This window comes from Melospiza melodia, chromosome 21 (assembly GCF_035770615.1).
Source record: "Melospiza melodia melodia isolate bMelMel2 chromosome 21, bMelMel2.pri, whole genome shotgun sequence".
Lineage (NCBI taxonomy): Eukaryota > Metazoa > Chordata > Aves > Passeriformes > Passerellidae > Melospiza > Melospiza melodia.
Window position 1 is genome coordinate 14,004,752 of NC_086214.1, and position 20,094 is coordinate 14,024,845.

Here is a 20,094-nt window from a genome sequence, read left to right on the forward strand (position 1 = left end):
AGTCAGATGTGAATGTATTCCAGCTGTTCTGGAGTAATTCTTGTAGAAAGGAGCTTGGAGAGAAGAGTGCAGTTAGTCTCTCTCTGGGGTTGAAGTGTAGGAGAATGAAGTGACCTGAGGGTCACACAGGCTGGGCTGTAACCTGCCCCTCAATCCAAGGGCTCCTTACACATAGAACTGGACACGTGTTAATCTCTTGTCCTGTGGAAAATACATTTTGAGGCAATCCAGCAGAAATTTCAATGTCTCGCCCCTTGTAGATGACCCCTGTGTGTGCATTATAGGCAGCTGGGGACTGATCTTACCCAAGTTCTTGTGATGAGAAATGTCACAATGGAATAGTTAAATATTGGGGCTCTAGGGACAGTCACTGGGGAAATTGCCCTCAGTGGCAGCTGCAGCATTTATTAATAATTAAAGCTGTGCCTGCTGTGCTTTTCACTAAATTTGTTTCATTAATATTTTATTGTTTTAAAGAAATAAAAAAAAAGCAGTGAAGGTGGGAAGAGAGTCTGTTTCCTAAGCAACAGCAATGCACTTCTTTGCAGTTATTTTTAAAGGCAGGTTGCTTCATCTAAGATTTGGAATCAAATTGCTGCATTGCTCCAGGCATCTGGAAAGCTGCTTTTCTTTTTTCTTTATTTCTAATTGAAAGACAGAGCACAACAGTTGCTGGGTTAAGAGCTGTTGTGATGGTTGCTAGACAGGAGCTAGACCGTGCTGTGCAGAACTTGGCCGTGCTGTCATCGCTGCTGTCCCCCGCAGCGCTGCGGGCGTTCCTGCACGGATGCTCCTTCCCCTGGCAGGGAATGAACCAGCCTGGCTCCACTCAGAGATGGCATCAGCACCGGGCTCCTGTTCCTGTCAGACCATGGGCTGATTCCAGTTTATTAAATACTGCCATTACCTGTACTTTACAAGGTGCTTGTAGTAGCAGATTATACACATGCTGACATCGTCTGGGTTTCTGTCTGTCTGTCTGTCCCCCCTCTGATGACACAGCCCTGCCCAGGGGCCGTGAGCAGGCTGGCTGGCCCAGGAGGAGGCAGGAGGCAGCTGAGGATAACGCTGTGTCCCGTTCCACAGGTGTGGTGGAGGCGTGCCTGCTGCACATGCTGAAGCGCAGGGCTGCCGGCTTCCTGCGCTCCGACAAGGTGGCCGCGCTCTTCACCAAGGTGGGCAAGACCTGTGCCATAGCTGGGGACGTGTGCAGGAAGGTGCAGGAGCTGCAGCAGCAGGTGGAGAGCAGGTGAGGCTGGGCTCTGTTTATCAGCCAATGCAGGTGTGTGTGCAGGTGCTGACACAGGCTGCCCGTGAGTGCACAGGGGCTTGGCCCAGCTGATACAGCTTTGTCCTGTCAGCACCTGTAGGTGTTGGTGTTTGATCAAGCTGGCAGTGAGCAAAGGGACAGACGTGGGGAACTGAGGCTTTGGGGTTTCATTTTGCCTCTCAGTGCAGCAGAGGAGCACATTCAGCCCACACGCAGCAGCAGAAGTGACTAATTACTGGTGATTGCAGAGAGGGCTCACAGTCTGGGCATGGTGGACCAGCTTGGACTGTTGGTGGGAAGGGAGGGGGTGGAAGGAGGAACTCAAGAACAGACATACTGGAAAAGCTGTTTTGGCATGCTCCTGCCAAACCAGGAGCAAATTTCTAGGTATCATAGCAGAAACAGTTAAATTAATGGATACAAAGAGTGATGGTATAGGAAAGCTGTTCAGTACAGACTGGACTTAAGCACAACAGAATCCTGGAGTCAAGGTTACTGAAAGTCTTAGACTTCTTGCTGGTGGTGAGTAGCAAAGTTAAAATTTTCCATGTGGTTCTGTAGATGAAATCACAGTGCATGAGTGTCTTGTCCTATAAGCTCAGGACAGGAGCATTTTTAATTCTGTTTGTAGGCACTGCTGTGCCCTGAGAGCTCTTTGCACACTGTAGGAACTTTTAGCTTCTGATCAATTTCCTGTAAAGAAGGGCTTTGTGAGAGAGCTTGTCTTTCATTACTGACAATTATTTAAATTAGCACTTATATTTCTGTGTAATTTTCTGACATTTATCTTTATTAGACTTATAATTATCAGACTTTGTTATGTAGTTTTTGACAGATATGTACCTATTTTTGATATATTTTTAGTTGGGCCTACTGATAGAGACAGGGATTTTATTAAGATTAGTTTTTTAAATGTTGAGAAGAAGGATGCTTTCTACTGAAAATTCACCAGCCTCTCTCCTGCTTAAGAGCCCACACAAACACCCTTCTAACCACAAGAGAACTTTGACTGTATCCTCTGACAGAGAGGAGCAATGACCTTAAATTCTGTGGTTTCTCTTGGACAAATTTTGTGTGTTTTTCAGCTATTAACAGCCACAAAATTTAAGTGCTGTAGAAAATACACACAGAAAAGATACTATTGGGAAATACTGCAGGGGGTGGACTCGCTCTGCTGGATGTGTGAAATGAGACAGAAGGGCTGTAACAGCCTAACTGCTCCTGTGGCTTAAGAAAAGCCCTGTTTGGGATGCAGCTAAACACCCAAATTGTTCTGATGGGGTGCTGTCATGGCCTGTTGCAGGACTTGGGACCCTGTCAGTGCAGGGGGCAATTACAGATCTCACCCAAACAAATTGTATTGACTCTGTGTAACTGAACAGTTTCCTGAAAGGGAACGCAAGTGCTGGCAAAGCACCTGAAGATGTCAGGGTTTCCTTTCCTCATTGAGGCAAAATGGAATCTTCTTCTATTTGAAGGGGGAGGTTTTTGGAAAAGACATTGAGGGGGTTCCTGTTCCCCTCAGCCCAGGGCAGTGTGTGCAGAGCCAAGGCAGGTGCCCCTGTGCTTTGCAGCTCCTTTCTCCTGCAGCTGCGCTGTGTTACCTGATGCAGGAGGATGGCTTTCACTGGATGATGCAGCTGTGCAAATTCTGACTACTTTTATTTTATCACCTTTTGCAGGAAAAATCAGCCAAATGGGCAGGAACCCCTCAAAAGGCAGGGATCAACCACGAGCAAAACACCTGTCCTGACACCTCAGGCCATCAAGCACATCTGGGTTCGGACAGCCTTGATTGAGAAGGTGCTGGACAAGATAGTGCAGTACATTGTTGATAACTGCAGGTAAGGAAAGCAGCAGAAGCACAGGGCTTTGTTGGATTGATGCATTTAGGCGTCTGCAGCAAGGGATTTCATCAAAAGTCTTTGGCAAACCCCTGTGATGCAAGCTTCTGGTAAGATGAAACCAGTTACATAGGCATTTAGAAAAATTGTACTTTAGCTTTTCATCACTGACAGTGTTTCAGACTTACAAAAAACATTAAGAGGCATTCAGCTTTCCAGAAATCAGCTACAAATGTAACTTCAAGTATATCAGGTGTCCATATTGTAATGGGCATGATACAGAAGACTTAATGGGGCACACTGAGGACAGTCTCCCATAAAAAGAGAAAGGAAGGGACCCTAAAGCTTGGTGTGGTCCCACAAGGGAAGTTTGCTGGCAGGGTGCTCTTGTCATTCTGTGCTTGCAACACATTCTTGTTCATCCAAAGCCAATGGGTCTGAACAAGGATGAGAGCTAAGGGCAAAGCAGCTTATTTTCACAGTATTTTCCAAGTTTGTGTTACTGTTTTCCTTGTCATCAGCTTTGCTTTCATGATGTATCTTGCCACTAAAAGCAAGAGAATGGAAGAAAGGTCTTTGTGCTGTTCAAGCAAACTGTTGCTCTGGGATATGTAATGCCAGCTTGGATTTTATGAGCTGTGTGCGGAAGAGACAGAGGGAGGGTTGGCCATGTCCCAGAGACACAGTTAATGAAAGCATTTTAGTCCACTGCCTCAGTGTCTGCAGATACATGGGTACAAGGGGTTTTAATTTCTTTTCCACATAATCCACAGGAGACACATCAGGGGAGTTTGTTCTCAGTTGTTCCATCACCTCATTGCCTTTCCCATCCCTTCAGATGAGTTAGGATCAGGTCCTTCATTGCAGGTGTGTGATTTTGAGAACCCGACTTGGTGAATAAAACAAACCTTTTCATAAGGCTTGTTACCATGCATTTTTGTGTCATTACTGCTCAAATGCTCCATGCTCACATCCTTCAGCTGTTCTGTCCTGGAGGAGGAGCAGGTGCTTTAGAGTTGGAGCCCCATCTAGTGAACAGACCACAGAGGACAGTGGCATTCCAGAGCTGTGGGTGTTTGGATTTTTTGTCTGTGTGGTTTTGGGAAGCGGCTTTGCCTGCTGCAATGGCAAGACTTGGGGGTCACTGTAAGAGCAATGCAGTAGTTCACAGTTCTTCACAGTGTTTCAAGATGATTCCTCACAGATGGAAGACATGTTTAAGAATGTGTGGATTGTTTTGTCTCTGTGGAAAATGGGCAAAATTGCTTGCAGAGAACTATTGTTTGTTCCCATATTGCAATTCTGCCCAAAGCCCCAAATCAAATATACTGGGTAAACACACTGAGCACAAGGCAAGCTCCTGCCTCTCCGAGCTCAGCTGGAAAAGAGATGAGACAGAATGAGCATATCAAGAGGCCCATTGTGTTAGACCTGTAGCTACACCCAAGCTTTGAAATGGTTCATACCAACTACTGTTCTGATCTTTTATTTGTAGTAAATACTATGAAAAGGAAGCTTTACTGGCAGATCCTGTTTGTGGCCCAATACTGGCTTCTCTGCTAGGTGAGTTCTTGCAAAGTTACTTTTTATGCTGAAGAAAGTAAATTGTTTCTTAAAGCATTTTGCATTATAACAGTGTTACAACAGGTGAATTTTGTATCTTGTATGTAGTTAACTATTTATAACAGAGCAATAGTGACGATGTTTCGTTCCTTACAAGACCAGAAGAGATTGATCATCTGGTGGAGTTTGAAAGCAGAATGGGAATGGATTTTTACTAAATGCTGGCAGTTTGTAACTGCTAATGCTGCTGTGGCAGGGCACTGTTTCCTACAGGAATACTCTTACACAGCCCTGGATAATAGGAGTGATACATTATTATATTGTCTGCATTATGGGCTGATCCCCTGGGATCAGTGACCATTGTTATTCACTTGGCTTGAGAAGGAAATCTCACCTTCGGTGCTCAGCCAGCAGGACAGCAGTGAGTGTGTCTCTGAACAGCTCAGAGGGTTCCTCCTTTGGTCTCTTTTCCTAGTTGGACCGTGTGCTCTGGAGTACACCAAGCTAAAGACAGCTGACCACTACTGGACCGACCCGTCGGCCGACGAGCTGGTGCAGCGGCACCGCATCCACGGCGCGCACGGCCGCCAGGACTCGCCCTCCAAGCGCCCGGCCCTGGGAGTAGGTATTAACTCTGTGCCTGTCCCTGGCTGGGCACGGGCTGGGAATAGAACAGCCCCCTGAGGGAGGGACCTGCACCTGGAACAGCCTTTCTTCTGTAACGGAGCTTTATCACAGATTAGAACTCCATTTGGGCCACAGTGCCCTCTTTATCTGTACGTAGAAAAGTCTGGGACCCAGCACTAAGTTCTGTGGCATTTGACAGTTGTGGTCTGACCAGGTAGTTCACAAGAAACTCTGAGGTGCCACGGTCAGGGCTGAGTTTCTGTGCCAAGCCCTGGCTGCACAGGAGTTGCCCTGCTGCCTGTGCCCCGGCTGACCCGCCCGCTGTGTGTGCAGATCCGCAAGCGCCACTCCAGCGGCAGCACGTCGGAAGATCGCTTTGCTGCCTCGGCACGGGAGTACGTGGAGTCCCTGCACCAGAACTCCAGGACCCACCTTCTCTATGGCAAGAACAACGTCCTGGTGCAGCCGGTGAGTGCAGCAGCACTTGGGGCAGGCACCGGGGCAGGAGGGCTGGAGCTGGGGTAGAGCTCCGACCTGGCAAGGGCTCGTTGTGTTCTGTTAGCACAGAGCTGCCTTCTGCTCGCCTCTCCTGGGCTGGGGTACATTTGACACATCACAAATGCTTTCACTGCCTGGCCACTGTCAGTGAGCACTGGGCTGTAGGCAGGAGCAAACATACTGGACTGTATTTCATAAACCAGCTGACTGTGCCGTGGTTTTTCCCCTCTTGCTATAGCAATATTGTATAGCAGTACTTCTGCTGTTAGGGTTTCCCTCCACACTTCCCAGATACTGCAGCTATGGAACTTGCATGGCATAGAAAGACTGGAGCATATATTTCATGCAGATATTTTGTTCACTTGAGTAACCTGGGTTGTCTGTTTGTTGCTTCTGTGAACAGAAAGATGACTTGGAGGCAATTCCTGGATATCTCTCCCTTCATCAATCAGCAGATAGTCTGACATTGAAATGGACTCCAAACCAGCTGATGAATGGAACCCTTGGAGATTCAGAACTGGAGAAAAGGTACTCATTGCATTCAGGAAAGATGGGAAGAACTGTGTAACCTGCTGGGGGACACCAGGACAGAGGAAGGGGAGGGGAAGAGGGAAGCAGAGGTTGTACAAACCTAGTACCAGAATATCCAGTGTGGAGAAACTAGCTTTCCTTTGCCCTTTACTTGACCAATAATTTACTTTCACTGACCAAATTTAATAAGCAGTTATTAACTTAGCAGAGCTCTTTCTATCAGGTGCTTGGAACTGCAAGCGTTCCTGAATATGGAAAAAACAATGTTTCCTGCATTTTCCTTCCTTTTTAGTGTTTACTGGGACTACGCATTGATTGTGCCACTGAGCCAGATCGTCTGCATCCACTGCCACCAGCAACGTAAGCATAACCCTTAAGCATATTCCTTAAAAAGACATAAACAGGAGAGCCACTTGAATGATTGCTTTTCCTCCCTCAGTGTCAGGAACATCTCTGACTAGTTCTGGCCATGTGGGAATGAGTGTTAAAATCTCCAGTCCCAGCTGATAGAGGATGACAACTGTATGAGGCTTTCATAGTTTGCATGTAGCCTGAGTTTCTTTAGGACTAAAGGGCTGATATCAGCCTTAGATCACACTGTGCCTCACAAAGGTTTATTTATCTACTTAGAGATGATCCCAAATAAAATTTGCTTAGAAGGTAAGAGCAGCAAACTGAGGCTGTGATGTAACAGTGTGGACTCCCCTTGTCCTCCTTGCAGCAGAAAGCAGATGGACGTTGGTGCTGGTGAGCCAGGACGGGACCCAGAGGCCCCCGCTGCACTTCCCGCAGGGAGGGCACCTGCTGGCCTTCCTGTCCTGCCTGGAGAACGGGCTGCTGCCCCGGGGCCAGCTGGAGCCCCCGCTCTGGTCCCAGCAGGGCAAGGTACTGTGCTTCTGCTGGGCTCTTGGGTCAGGCTGCTGTTGGTGTCTCTGCTCCTCAGGGCCAGGCACTGACTTCAAGCTGCTTTGTGGTAAAGCAGGACACAACGCCATTTAGTCCAGTCTGCTTCTTATACACGTGGTCTGTAAAAATTGTTCACACCTTCATTACCCCATTGAGCAATGAGCTGGAATCTGCTGTTGCATCAAGATACAAACCCACACAATAGAAGTGAGATTCAGATGGACTGGACAGAGCTGCTGCCAGAGGCTTGGGGTGCCCAGCTCCCATGGATTACAAGAAAAGGCTTGTTTACAGACACAGAAAAGTAGTATTAAGTACCCCTAAACCACCACCTGTATATGACTCCACTGTTTTCTCCCTCACCTCCTCCCAACATTGAAAGTTTGGAGATTTAAGATGCCAAAGGACTGTAGTACTTAGTTTGTTGCACTCTGTTAATCACTCACAGCTGAATGTATGGAATTATTCTTTTCTCTAGGGCAAGGTGTTTCCAAAGCTTCGAAAGCGGAACAGCAACAAATCAGTGGATCTGGAGGAGATGCCAGCTGAGGACACATCCACAGATTATGTCTTCAGAATTATTTATCCTGGACACAAGCACGATAACAGTAAGTTTCCAAACAGTTCTGCTTTGTTTGGAAAAAAAACCAAATGAAAAACCAAATCAGGCATCTGAGAAAATCTTGAAGTAATATCCTGCAGGTGACAAGCCACATTTTTGTAAGGGGGTAAAAAAACCAAGCCTCTGATAAATTTAACTGAGACTTAATTGTGATCAACAGGTACAACTTAGGTTCCCTTAATTCAGTGAGAATTGCTATCTTAGTGGAAATGGAGTTGAGGAGGGGAATCTTGTATTTACTCTGTGTTTTACAGAGCAAGTTTTCAAAATACTCCCCTGGGCTTGCAAACTGAGACTGAAACAAAAAAGATTGCTTGACTAGCCAAGAGCAGTTTTGCTCCTGAAGTGAGGATATTTTTACTGCCCACAATGCTTGCTCATAATGTTGTTATTAGGAAAAAAACCCTCAACCACAAACCCTTAAAAGTACCCCAAGAACTCCCTGGGCTAAGTTTTCCTGGCTTGGAAGCACAAACTTAACAATGGATAAAGGCTCTTCCAAGGAAACTCAATGAATTCCCAAGCACCAAACCACCTCATGTCATCAGTGAATACAAATTCCTTACATGCAAGAAGGCATTTGAGCTAGTTCTCAAGCAGCACATTCAGTTTTATTCCCCTGGCAAAGAAGCAAGAACTTCCTGGGAAGATCAGACCCTAGAGTTTACAGGGGATTTGGAGTTACTGCTCACACTGGGACTTAGTGCAGCTGAGAAAGCTGAGAAAGTCTCCTCTGCAACCTCCTGGGCCTGGGCCTCAGTGCTGGGCTTTGTCAGGGCTCCTGGGCTGGCACAGGTGAGTGTGGCACACACCAGCAGAGCACCTGGTGCCTGTGCCTGCTGGAGGGAGGGCTGCAGGGCCCGGGGCTCGTGGGGCAGGGGCTGCAGGTGCTGGGCCAGCAGGGGCTCTGCCTGTCTGCAGAGCCACACACAGCTGGGACTGACCTTTGCTGTCCACGTGCATCTGGCACAGGCTTCAGAGAAGGGGCCGCAGCACTGCTAGGGCACAGGGAAGGACAGAAGCTAGCTGGAGCCTAGAATTCCTGTGGAGCTTTGCTCAAAAGCATACTCAGCTGCTGCAGGCTGGCACTGGGATCCTTGTCCCTTGCCATGGTGTGCCACGTGTGCTCTCACAGCCTGTGCACACTCAAAGGCTGGCCTGGTTTGGTGGAGCATGCTTTGTTTCTGTAAGAAACTCAGTTTTCACAGCCATTTACAAGAGCTGTGCCCTCGAGCAGAGGGCAGGATTCAGGTCCGTTGTCTTTGCTGACCATGTCCTTTTGAGCTTTCCCACAGCACTGAGTTCTTTCTTCTTATGCTCCTCTTTCACTATTTTCTTTGAGCAGTAACTATTAACTACCACCACTTAGCTGCCAGCCGCTCTACCTCTGTTGACGATGATGAGGAGGAGGAAGATAAGCTACACGCAATGCTATCAATGATCTGCTCTCGGAACCTCACAGCTCCTAATAGGATGAAAGGTTTTTATCCTCCTCCCCCTGTGTCCCAGAGCTCTCTTGCAGCTCCTTCCACTGATGCATACAACAGTGTTGGCATTATTGCAGGGAAGGACATTGCACTCACACCACGAGATGTGCAGAGAGGCTGGGAGTGGGCTCACAGCCTGTGGGGACTGGGAACAGCATCTTCCCATTTTCCCTGCCCCTGGATGTGTGTGCTGCTGAGCAGCAAACCTCCTCTGCCAGGGGGCTTCCTGCCCCACCTCCATAGAGGCTGGACACCAGAGCAGGTTCTCAGGGAAGGAGGAGGGAGTGTGACAGCTTGTGATCTCACAGTGAGGGAGCAGAGTGTGCAGAGAAGGCTGTGTGGAGATGCAGTGCCTGTCAGGGCTCAGTGCATGCATTCCACTTCCACCATAGGCTGGGTGGGCTTCAGAGGACCAGCTGTGAGCTCCACCACCCCTCCACAAATTTGTCATCTGTTTCTTCATATTAAGTTGGTATTCTCAAGATGTGTGTGCATTTGGCATCCGGTAGTTTAGCTCTGTGCTAAACTACCGGATGCCAAACAGTGCTAAAGTTCTGGGTTAGACAGGGTATGAACAGGTGTTCAAGGAGAGCCTCAATTCTTCTAGGCTGCCCACACACTTATCCCAAGGGAGCAGCCCCTGGAAATTGATAAAGCCCAGCCCAAGTTAATAAAGAGTTCTCGGAAGGCATGGATGGAAAGAAGTTTCAAAAATAGTGTTGCCCTTGAAAAAAGACTCTGTTTTAGGAAGTTTCAGTGTGTCCCAACTGATTGTGCCTGGATATGGGCAAAAATGGGAAGGAAGACATTTAACTGCCACATACACATTAACCATAAGGAACACAACTTAGTTTTTAGTCAGTTGATAGAACATGTAAGTTATCCCGCTAGAATGGCTGTCAGGTGTCTGCTTTTGGCTATTTAATCTTGAAGGGGATGGTAGAGTGAGGGATGTGCCTGTCTGGGCTGCTGTCTCTCCAGCAGCCCCATCCCATAATGACAACACTGTTGTAGCAGGTTTGCCAGCCATCTGCTTTGACATTTTGCAACATGCTCGACTTTTGCATGTAGCTGAATTTACAGATAACACCACTACAATTAAATAAAAGATGCTGTTCACTCTAATTCTTCACTAATTCAGGTACCTTTCATCTGAATCTTTAGGTTCTGTGGGGTTCTTTCCTTGTTTCTCTAATAAACAGAATAAAAATTAGAATTTAAAAACCCAATTTTCCTGTCTACAGAGGAGAGGCAAAAACTAATGATCTAAAAATGTTTATCCAGTGGTTTTTATTTGAACCCAATAAGAAGCTGCAATAAAGACTGGGTCGTTCAGCTCCTTCCTGAAGAATTAAGGTGAAGAGCATTTTTGCATCACACTTTGTTTTGTGAAATAAAACACACATGACTGCTTCCGCATGAGCCTGTGCTTTTTCTGTTAACAAATGGGTTGACTCCACTCCTCCCTCACCTCTGCCCACTTTCTAATAGGCACTCCTAAAATGCTTTGTGCTACCTTGATTTAAAATGCATGAGATGATTTGGAATTGCCCCTCCCCACCACTCAACAAATATCTGTCTTAAAAGCACGGCCCAGGGGACTGGATTTTGCTTGTAAATGTTAATTTAGTGGCTTACTTTATGACATACATTATTGTATTTGCCTTAATTTTAATCATGGGTGAGCTGAAAGGCCAGTTATTTATTATAAACCAAAAACCCCACGAGTTCAAATGCCAGCTGGGAAGGCTGAAGAGCTGAAGCCAAGCTCTCTGAAGGGAGCTGCTGATTTTCTGAGTTGCCTTTCTGAAGCTGGTTAAAAAAGCAAATAGATTTGGTAGAGCAGGGATAACTCAGGAAGCTGCATTGTACAGTTGGATCACATACTCCTGTAGAGAGTATCCTTTTATAAATATAGTGTGGATATTAGCAGGACTGGAACTGTCCTTCTGTGCTGTGTTTTAGAACCTGGTTCTGAGGGGAAAGAAGCATCTTCTGAAAGTAACTGACTCAGTCTGCCTTAATTTCTTTCATGCTCCAGCTTTCACTCTGGCTGGACCAGCAGTTTTATGGCTGATTCCAGGAACTGCAAAATGAAATTCTGAGACCTGAATTAAATAGAAGGTTGGGCTAGACTATCTCTTCTGGCCATAAATAACAGTTCCATAATATTACACAAGAACCAGTTTAGTTATTACTGCAGCACCCTTTTCTCTATTCTCTTGAAATGTGAACTGGGATGTGCATGGGCAAGAGAAGGGCAAATGGTGAAGGGACCCTGCACAGCATGCTGCAGGTGCAGAGCAGTGATTCTGAGGATGCTGCTCTCCTGTTTCTGGAACCGAGGCTCAGAGCCTGTTGAGGAGTGAAGCATGAACCATCAGGATGCACAGAAGGAGGAGAGGGAGAGAATGGAAGAGGCTGATGTCCTTGTGTCTTGTCTGGTTTTTCCACAGACGCCAGTGAGATGATAGAGATGCAAGGCTTTGGGGCAAACCTGCTGTCGTGGCAGCTGGAGCACTGCAGCCAGGGCTCCTCCTGTATCTCCTGTTCCATGGGCAGCTCTCCCTACGACATTCCCAGCTGCTGCACCTGCATCCACGACAGGTGAGCAGGCTGTGCAGAGCTTACCTGGGCACTGTGTGCACGCCACGGGTAAAAGCAGGAACGCTTGAGTGGTTGCAGCACTCAAGACAAGGGTAACAATTTTCAAGTAGTTTCTAATATAAAAAGATGAAGTTAGGCAGCAAGAAATTTAGTTTATTAGGACTAACCTATTAAACTGTGCTCAAGTCACATTTTGATAGAAAAATTTCATCTAGTTCTTCTGTCTAGTGTAAAATACTTCAGCTCTGGGAATGTTATCTTTAACAAGTCATTCACAACTGAATGAAGGGCAACAGTTCCATTTGACACAGACCTCTACAGTGCACCTGCAGCAATTGTGGCTATGTGTGCCAGGGGGAAATCTCCCTGGGGCCAAAACGTTGTGGGGGGATATGCTTTAATAAGTGGAGTTTGTTATTACTGTGTCCTTTAACTAAATAAATCTTGGTGCAGAGAAAAAATTGCTCTGTGTAGGACACAGGGATCAGCATGGAATTCTTTATGCTCTCTGTCTTCACCACCCGCTCTTATCCTGTTGGTGCCTCTCCACAGAACTCCCCTAAAGATGTTGTGTGAAAGCATGAAGAGGCAGATCATTTCCAGAGCCTTCTATGGATGTAAGTGCAGCTTCTTATATCTGGCCCATGTGGTATCCGTATGTTTATCTAAACAACACGGGATGTTTGGCTTAGAAAGCAGTGTGACCCTAAATTCAGGGCAGTAGGGTGGATGTAGCTGCAGTGGCAGGGTTTCAGTATTTGTGGGTTTTGCTGCTGGCAGTGTGAGGAACGATGCCCAGTGAGGACAGAACACGGTTTCACACGGCAGCGTAACGCACGGCGTGGATGTTGCTGGTGTGTGTCGATCCGTTCAGCCTCTGGCTCTGCTGTAGCCGCTCACTGTGGCGGGTGCAGAGGAGCTCAGGGCAGTCCCTGGGTGTCCCTGGCCCCTGGCTGAGCTGTCCCTCGTGTCCCCAGGGCTGGCGCACTGCCGGCACCTGTCCACGGTGCGCACGCACCTCTCGGCGCTGGTGAACCACAGCATCGTGCCCCCCGACCGCCCCGCCTGCGCCGCCGCCGGCCTCACCAAGGAGCTCTGGAGCAAGTACCAGAAGGACAGGAAGGTCAGTGACATCCCCAGTGTGCATGCACGGGCCCCACGAAATACTGGAGGTGTTCGACCCCAGGGTCACTTCTCAACTCGTGAGAGAGTCAGTTCTTACAGTCTCTTCTTTGCTTCTCTGATGATGCCAAAGATATAAATTATTATCAAAGCAACTCATCTATTCAAATTTAGATTATTTTTATGGAAGGCATGACAGCCTGTATTAGGCTGGATTTCAGCTAAGGTCCTAAAGGCTCAAGCTGCAGCATCTATTTAGTGTCCTGCATGTATTTCACTGTCTCTGTACTCAGTGTGAAGTGTATCTGAGTGTACCTGGGTTAAATACTATGTATTGCCTTCAACACCTCTTTCTCCTGGCCACTGTAGAACTACAAGGAACTGGAATTACTAAGAAGAGTCTATTATGGTGGGGTCCAGCATGAGATTCGGAAGGAAGTGTGGCCATTCTTGTTAGGTCACTACAAATTTGGCATGGCCAAGAAGGAGATGGACCAGGTAAGCCATAGCTTCTGTGCAATCTGAGTTCCATTTGCAGAGTAGGTTTTGTTTTCTGAATAGCAACTGTTGGTCTTTATTAGTGTGTGATATTCCCAAGGGAAAAACACTACTGAAAACATTAGTAGCACATGCTAACAGAGGGGTTTTCATACTGTCTTTTAATGTCTGAATGCCACTAAATGAGAGTTCTCTCTTTCTTGAAGTCAGGGAACCTGCATTCAGCTCTGTCTGTGGCATGCACGTGCCCTGAGCACACCCTGTGTGCACAAATTTGTCACTTATACAATGGGGAGACATTGACATTTGGATGGGAATTTTACTCACCCCTGTTTTATATGGTGTGTTAGCTGAATTGTACTTCAGACTGCTCCTTGAAATAACTACCTTTTCTCCATGGTGCTGCATCTGCATGCATGGGCCTTTTCTGGAGCTGGGAACAGCCCAGATGGACCCTCTGGAGTTACTGTGTGGTGGTAAAACATTGCTTTTGTGACATCACCCAAAGATTGGCTGAACTGGATGGAACAGTAATGAGGTTTGGCCTGCAATATAATTAACACATTAATCTGCTTTTCAGTTAGTGTTATTACCAGGGAGGTAGCACTCATGCAGTAGCTGATTCTGTTCTGGATTAAATTGATAAGGAGGGGTTTATATATCAAAACATTTGGCATTTGCTAACTCCCAATTACTTTACATGCCAAGGGGTAATTTATATCCCTGTGAGCACCTGCAGAGCAGAAGGACAGCCTGACCTCGAGCCTTGCCATGGACAAATCTGTGTCTTACGAAGGGGGCTAAACCTAAACTAAACCAACATTGCTCTGGCAATTTGAGTTGTTTTACTCACAATAATCAGTTCTCCATCAGTTCAGAGATGGAGAAACAGAGCCCTTCACTGTTCAAACCAGGTCACAGTCCAGACTGTCCCCCCTGAATCCAGTCATCTTAGTAGATGTTTATTATAGATTTTCTGGCTGTAGTGTGTACATCAGGAATGTTCTACTGAGCACTGCTCCATTCTTTTTTTAATCTCAGATTTTCAAGAAAGGCAAGGATATTGGAGGTTTCTTGCATAGACTGCATTTTGCTGTCTCTGATCTCCACAAGTATATGAACTATCAGATTTATGATCCATGTGTAGAAATAAAAGGTATGTCTGGAAATGAGCAAGAGGACCCAGATGCTTAGTTTTGAGTGGGAGATGTGAAGCCATCTCTCACGGATGCTAGCCCCATCTCCATAGGCACGTGCATTTGTACAGCTAGAACATAAGAGATTTGGCAAGAAGAGATAAATACTGGAGTCTGTATGATAGGAATTAAAGTAATTTCATACAGAGATGTTACAAGACAGAAAATATCTGATCTGCAGAACACAGGCTCCTACAGAAGATTTTTCTCCCTGAGTTTGTACCCTACTAACCCAGGGGTACTCCAAACTTACTTGGAATTGTAAGGAGCTACTCAACACCAGTAGTAAACACGAGAGATAGCTGTCTCCTCAAAGGAATGGGTTGTTGGAGACCTAGTTTACACTGAATGTAGGAGTCTGTTAAATGAGAGACATGAAAAGTCACAACACCTGCACGTACAGGAAACTCATGGTGTCCTAAACTGAAGTCATTGCAGGTGATTTATCATCTTTGTCTTCTGATGGTATTTTTGCACTCCCAGATGTGGCTGTCCTCCAGCCCTCCACCAACTGCTGTATTTTATGATTTATGACTCGACAGCTACCTCAAGTGACAAAGAGCCTGCAGCTCTCAGCAGCAACGCTCGGGTAGCAGCTCAGCCAGCTCACAATTCTGCTTTCTCTTCAGCTCCTGACAAGTGACAGAGCAGTAAAATTGCTACATGTCCCTTAACAGCTCAAGGGGGTTTCTGTGGCAGTCTTTCAAAAGAGAAAGCCAGCAATGGCAAAGACCTGGTTTATTCCTGTGGTGCCCAGTGTGGATGGATTTGGCCATGCAAGTGCAGCCACAGGACGGGGCTGTGGGAGCTGGGATCCAGAGTTTCTCCTGGGGTCTGACTCTGTACGGGCTGGTGTCTGTGAACCTGTGACCTGGAATTCTTCACAAGGGCTACGTTAGAGGTGGACCAGAGGAGTTGGAAGGAGGTGTGATAGAATTAGGGATGATGCAGGTGGAGGCAGTGCTTTCTCCATAGACTGCATCTGACTTCTGTGTGAGGTTTCACATGACATCTTCTGTTTTGTCCTGGGTCACTGTCACAGTAGCTCAGTGCTGTTGATAGTGTATACACCTGCTTATATAGACCCTTTCTGGTGCCTACAGTGTTATTAATGCCCAACACCTGAGTACTCCTCTCCAGTCACAGGGATGTGCTGCTGCAGCAAGAGGGCCTCAGCACCCTTTGGGCTTTCAGGCTGAGACCCTGCAGCTGCCTTAGAGCTGTCCCTCCTGTTTCCTGCCAGTGTCAGTGCCTTCTGGCAAGGGGGGCGGTGTCTCAGGACGTGTGTCTGTCTGCAGGTGGACGCAGACATTGCTCTGAGGTACCAGAAGGTGATGGCTGAGTGGAAGGCCTGCGAGGTCATAGTGAAGCAGCGGGAGAAGGAGTCGCACTCAGCCACGCTGGCCAAGTTCTCATCGGGCAGCAGCATTGACAGCCACGTCCAGCGGCTCATCCACAGGGACTCCACCATCAGCAACGATGTAGGTACTGCCTGCCCACTCACCCTCTGGGGTGGGCAGTGCTCAGCGTTGGCAGAGGTGGAGGTCAGAACAGCTCCTGAATCCTGGGCGGAGACTGGAGCTGTGGTGCGCCCACGTTAGAGTGAGGAGCAGGTCTGAATTTTGGATAGTCTAGAGCTGTTGCTAAGCAGGACGTGCCTAAGGGGCTCTAAGGTTCCCCTAGGAGGGCAGATCCCCTCTCAGCAGAGGAGCAGCTCTGCAGATCTCCTCCTTGAAGCTCCTTTAGTCGGAGCCAGCACGGAGCAAACGACGGCTGCCGTTGAGGTGCGTGTCTGGTTTTGCAGGTGTTCATTTCTGTGGATGAAACGGACCCAGTGGAGCAGGAGCCCAGGGGGCAGGAGGAGCCCCCGCTGACGGCGCCGCCCGCGGCCGCCGAGTTCGACTCGCCCGACTCGGGGCTGCCCTCGTCCCGCAACTACTCGGTGGCCTCGGGCGCCCTGTCCAGCATCGACGACGGCCAGGGCGGCTCCTTCGAGGACGGGCCCGAGGAGGAGGGCAGCGCCGAGGGCGCACGCACGGGGCACGGGGCCCGGCCGGGGCTGCTGCAGCCGCAGGACTCTGTCCCAGAGGAGCAGCCGGGCTCCCAGCTCGGCTCCCAGGACTGCCTGGTGGACGTCGCCTCGGTCTGCGCCGCATCCTACACAGTAGGTCACAGTGAAGCACCTTCGTCTCTCTGCACAGCATTGCTCTTGAGCAAACACTGGTACTTTTCAGATAGGATTTGCTGAGAGAGAGTCCCAAACTAGAACTACACTGGGTGGGATGAGAACTGAGGATTTTTCCATCCAAATCTTTTCATCTGGATTTTGAGCTAGAGTGGAAATATTTGGGTGTTTTTTTAAGTAGGAGGACAAGACAATCAGTGTGGTACATCTGTAGCAGTTAGAACTTTCCAGTGCCTGGGGGTGTGGGCAATGTACTGCTTGTAAGATTCTAATGTTATTTAAATCAAGCTAAAACCTCCATCTAGTCAAACTGAACCACAGCCTAAATGTAGATTCAAGATGCCACCACCTCTGTTACTCTTGCTGTCACCCAGCAGCATAGTTTTTGCTTCTCTCTGCTGAAGTTATTTAGCTGGAAATAGCCGTTTGGAAATAAGACAGGTTTGGCACATTTCCCAGTGAAAACAAATGTGTTTTACCTGGCATTTTTGACAGTAATTGAGTATTTCGATGTCCTCATCTGCTCAGAGTATAATTGTACTGTTTCTGGTTTGGTGATTCTCAGAGCACATTTGCACAGAGTCCTGGGAATACTGTAAACTTGGCAGATCTAACTAAAACTTCTCTGTTCTAGATAGAGTTATTGGACACTGTTGCCTTAAATTTGCACAGAATTGATAAAGATGTCCAGAGATGTGACCGGAATTATTGGTATTTTACTGCTGAGAACCTGGAGAAGCTCCGAAATGTCATGTGCAGGTAATGAGCTTGTAAACACAACTTCTGTCACAATCCATAAGCTAATCTATAAACTGTAATAATATGCAAATAACAGTCAATAAGAATTCTCACTAATGACTTTAAAACAACTTTCCAGAAGAATGTCAGGTTAGAGCATGGGTCCAAGTTTGGAATGCAGGTTTGAGAAGATTTCTCAAGTGACAGACCCTACTTTAGAGAACTGTTGTCTGAATGCACTCTGAGGTCTGTGTTTCTCCTGATCAAGATGATACCTCCATGCTCAGAGGGCTGCTTTATCCAGGCAGCAAAGAGTAAAGGGCTGTGAATACTCTGGGAAGAGTCAGAAGGTTCTGAGACTCACACCTGCAGCAGCTGCTTAGGATTTGATCTCACATATGGAATCAGCCTTCAATACAAGGATTTCTTCTTTCCACAGCTATGTCTGGGAGCACCTAGAAGTTGGTTATGTCCAAGGCATGTGTGACCTCCTGGCTCCTTTGATGGTTATTCTTGACAATGGTAGGAAGGGTTTTCCTTTGGGACGTGCTGGTATCCTTAGTGAGGCCTTTCCTTAGAAATGCTGTTTCAGAAGGAGTTGTCTGCATTAACCAGGGCTGGGTCACCAGCAAAATCAAACCTACAACTCCTGATTTGTGTTTTCTCCACCCGTGGCTGTTGAAATGGCCAACATTAGTGTCTCAGGGCTGCCCTGTCACTCACTGACTTCCAGATTAAATTTTACCAAAGTTAGTAAAATTACTGTGTTCTGGGAGTTGCTGATGCTGAAAAGTCAACTGCAGGCTGGAATCTTTGAAACATAACTAGTAAAAATGGTCCAGAGTCAGGAACCAACCTCTCTTTCATCTAAATCCTGGGATTCAAAGAACAGCAAAGGGGAAGACCCTGTTTTGCCCAAGCCCTGCAGTTCTATTGTTTTGGTTCAAGAAGTGCCACAATTGCCAGCACTGAGTGTCTGCCTTGTCCCTGCAGATCAGCTGGCCTACAGCTGCTTCAGCCACTTGATGAAGAGGATGAGCCAGAACTTCCCCAACGGAGGTGCTATGGACACACACTTTGCCAACATGCGGTCCCTCATCCAGGTGAGTCTGGTCTGAGGGCATCTGAAGGAAACAAGGCTGTGCCAGAGGCTCAGCACTCACCTGATGCCACAGTGAAGGGCAGGAGCTCCAAGGAGTGGGGCTCAGGTGTGACCTCAGAGCTGGGGAGGAGGAGTTGTGAGTGCATTTGTGGAGTTACAGCCTGAGAGCAGGGGTGGAGGTGGAGATGGACATTTGCCACTTGTTGGAAATCAGCAGGATCTTCACCTTGTTCCTTGGCCCTTTAAAGTCAGGGCGAAGATGAGCTGTGCCTCCTCAGCTCAGCACTGAGTCAGGGCCCCCAGTCCCAGCACTGGCACACACAGCAAAGGGCTGTTCCTGTGCTCAGCAGCTGCTCTGGCCATGGGATGAGGAGCACCTCTGACCTTGGCTGCTTTCAGACCACATCCTGACAGCTGATGTTTTCCATTCTAGATTCTGGACTCAGAACTTTTTGAATTGATGCACCAGAATGGAGATTACACTCATTTTTACTTCTGCTATCGCTGGTTCCTGCTTGACTTTAAAAGAGGTAATAATGTTCTGTGCCTGTCATTTAGGGTTGTGTGGAACTGTAGCAGCTCTGTGTTCTGGTGTGAGTGTCTGTCAGGATGGTGAGAGGCAGCTGGGATCACTGGAGAGTTTGTAGCCAGGAAAGGTAATGCAGCTCTGAGATGAAACAGCACTAGAACAAATTGGAACAAGTCCAGGCTTAGAAAGGGGAGTTGCAAATTCCTGATGATGTGATTGAAGCCAAGTTCCTGCCCAGTTCAAATGCCTGTTTGCTCAAAAAGGTGATCCCACTTGTCTGTGAGCTTTGATACCTCCTGTCTCATCCTTGTGGTGACAAGGAGCAGCTCAGCAATAGCTCAGGAGCTGCTGTGCTTGGGGTGAGGGGCCTTGTCTGGTGTGGGAGCAGCCCTGGTCCCAGGATCCTTGCACAAGCACAGAGTGTTGGGGCTGACAGGCCCACTGCAAAGCCAGGCACACCGGGGCACACCTGCAGCCTGTCACGGAGCCCTGCAGAGCAGCCAGGCCTCCTGTGCTGCTCCCACATGGTCCCCGTGGTTCGGGTTCCTTCCTGGGCTGGGCTCTGCACCACCCTCCACGCTAATTGTGGTAATTGTTCTTTAGGCCAGCTCTGTGCCCTATGTGCACAAGGGACAGGAGCTGGCTGAAGGAGAGAGGGGGAGAGGGAAAGGAGGAGTCTCCAGGGGCTGTTCATGTCTGAGTGAGGCCTGTAGACATTGGTGAGAGAGGAGGGACATGGTCAGTTGAATAATCAGATGCTCTTGTAATG

At 47.8% G+C, this 20,094-nt stretch overlaps 1 protein-coding gene across 7 annotated transcripts in view; it reads left to right on the forward strand.

Annotated features, from left to right (window-relative positions):
* Positions 1–20,094, forward strand: part of SGSM2 (small G protein signaling modulator 2) — a 36,201-nt gene that overhangs the window by 14,204 nt on the left and 1,903 nt on the right. For 2 of the 7 annotated variants that reach the window (XM_063173911.1, XM_063173916.1), the window contains exons 3-22: positions 1,087–1,249; positions 2,953–3,114; positions 4,610–4,677; positions 5,153–5,298; positions 5,638–5,772; positions 6,206–6,330; positions 6,626–6,693; positions 7,055–7,218; positions 7,718–7,847; positions 9,207–9,341; positions 11,805–11,955; positions 12,508–12,572; positions 12,933–13,078; positions 13,447–13,575; positions 16,070–16,252; positions 16,576–16,935; positions 17,591–17,715; positions 18,134–18,216; positions 18,688–18,797; positions 19,230–19,326. In XM_063173911.1, the coding sequence (XP_063029981.1) occupies positions 1,087–1,249; positions 2,953–3,114; positions 4,610–4,677; positions 5,153–5,298; positions 5,638–5,772; positions 6,206–6,330; positions 6,626–6,693; positions 7,055–7,218; positions 7,718–7,847; positions 9,207–9,341; positions 11,805–11,955; positions 12,508–12,572; positions 12,933–13,078; positions 13,447–13,575; positions 16,070–16,252; positions 16,576–16,935; positions 17,591–17,715; positions 18,134–18,216; positions 18,688–18,797; positions 19,230–19,326 (2,745 nt within the window). The remainder of the gene's footprint in view (positions 1–1,086; positions 1,250–2,952; positions 3,115–4,609; positions 4,678–5,152; positions 5,299–5,637; positions 5,773–6,205; positions 6,331–6,625; positions 6,694–7,054; positions 7,219–7,717; positions 7,848–9,206; positions 9,342–11,804; positions 11,956–12,507; positions 12,573–12,932; positions 13,079–13,446; positions 13,576–16,069; positions 16,253–16,575; positions 16,936–17,590; positions 17,716–18,133; positions 18,217–18,687; positions 18,798–19,229; positions 19,327–20,094) is intronic. The other 5 variants (XM_063173915.1, XM_063173914.1, XM_063173913.1 and 2 more) reach the window with 5 other exon arrangements.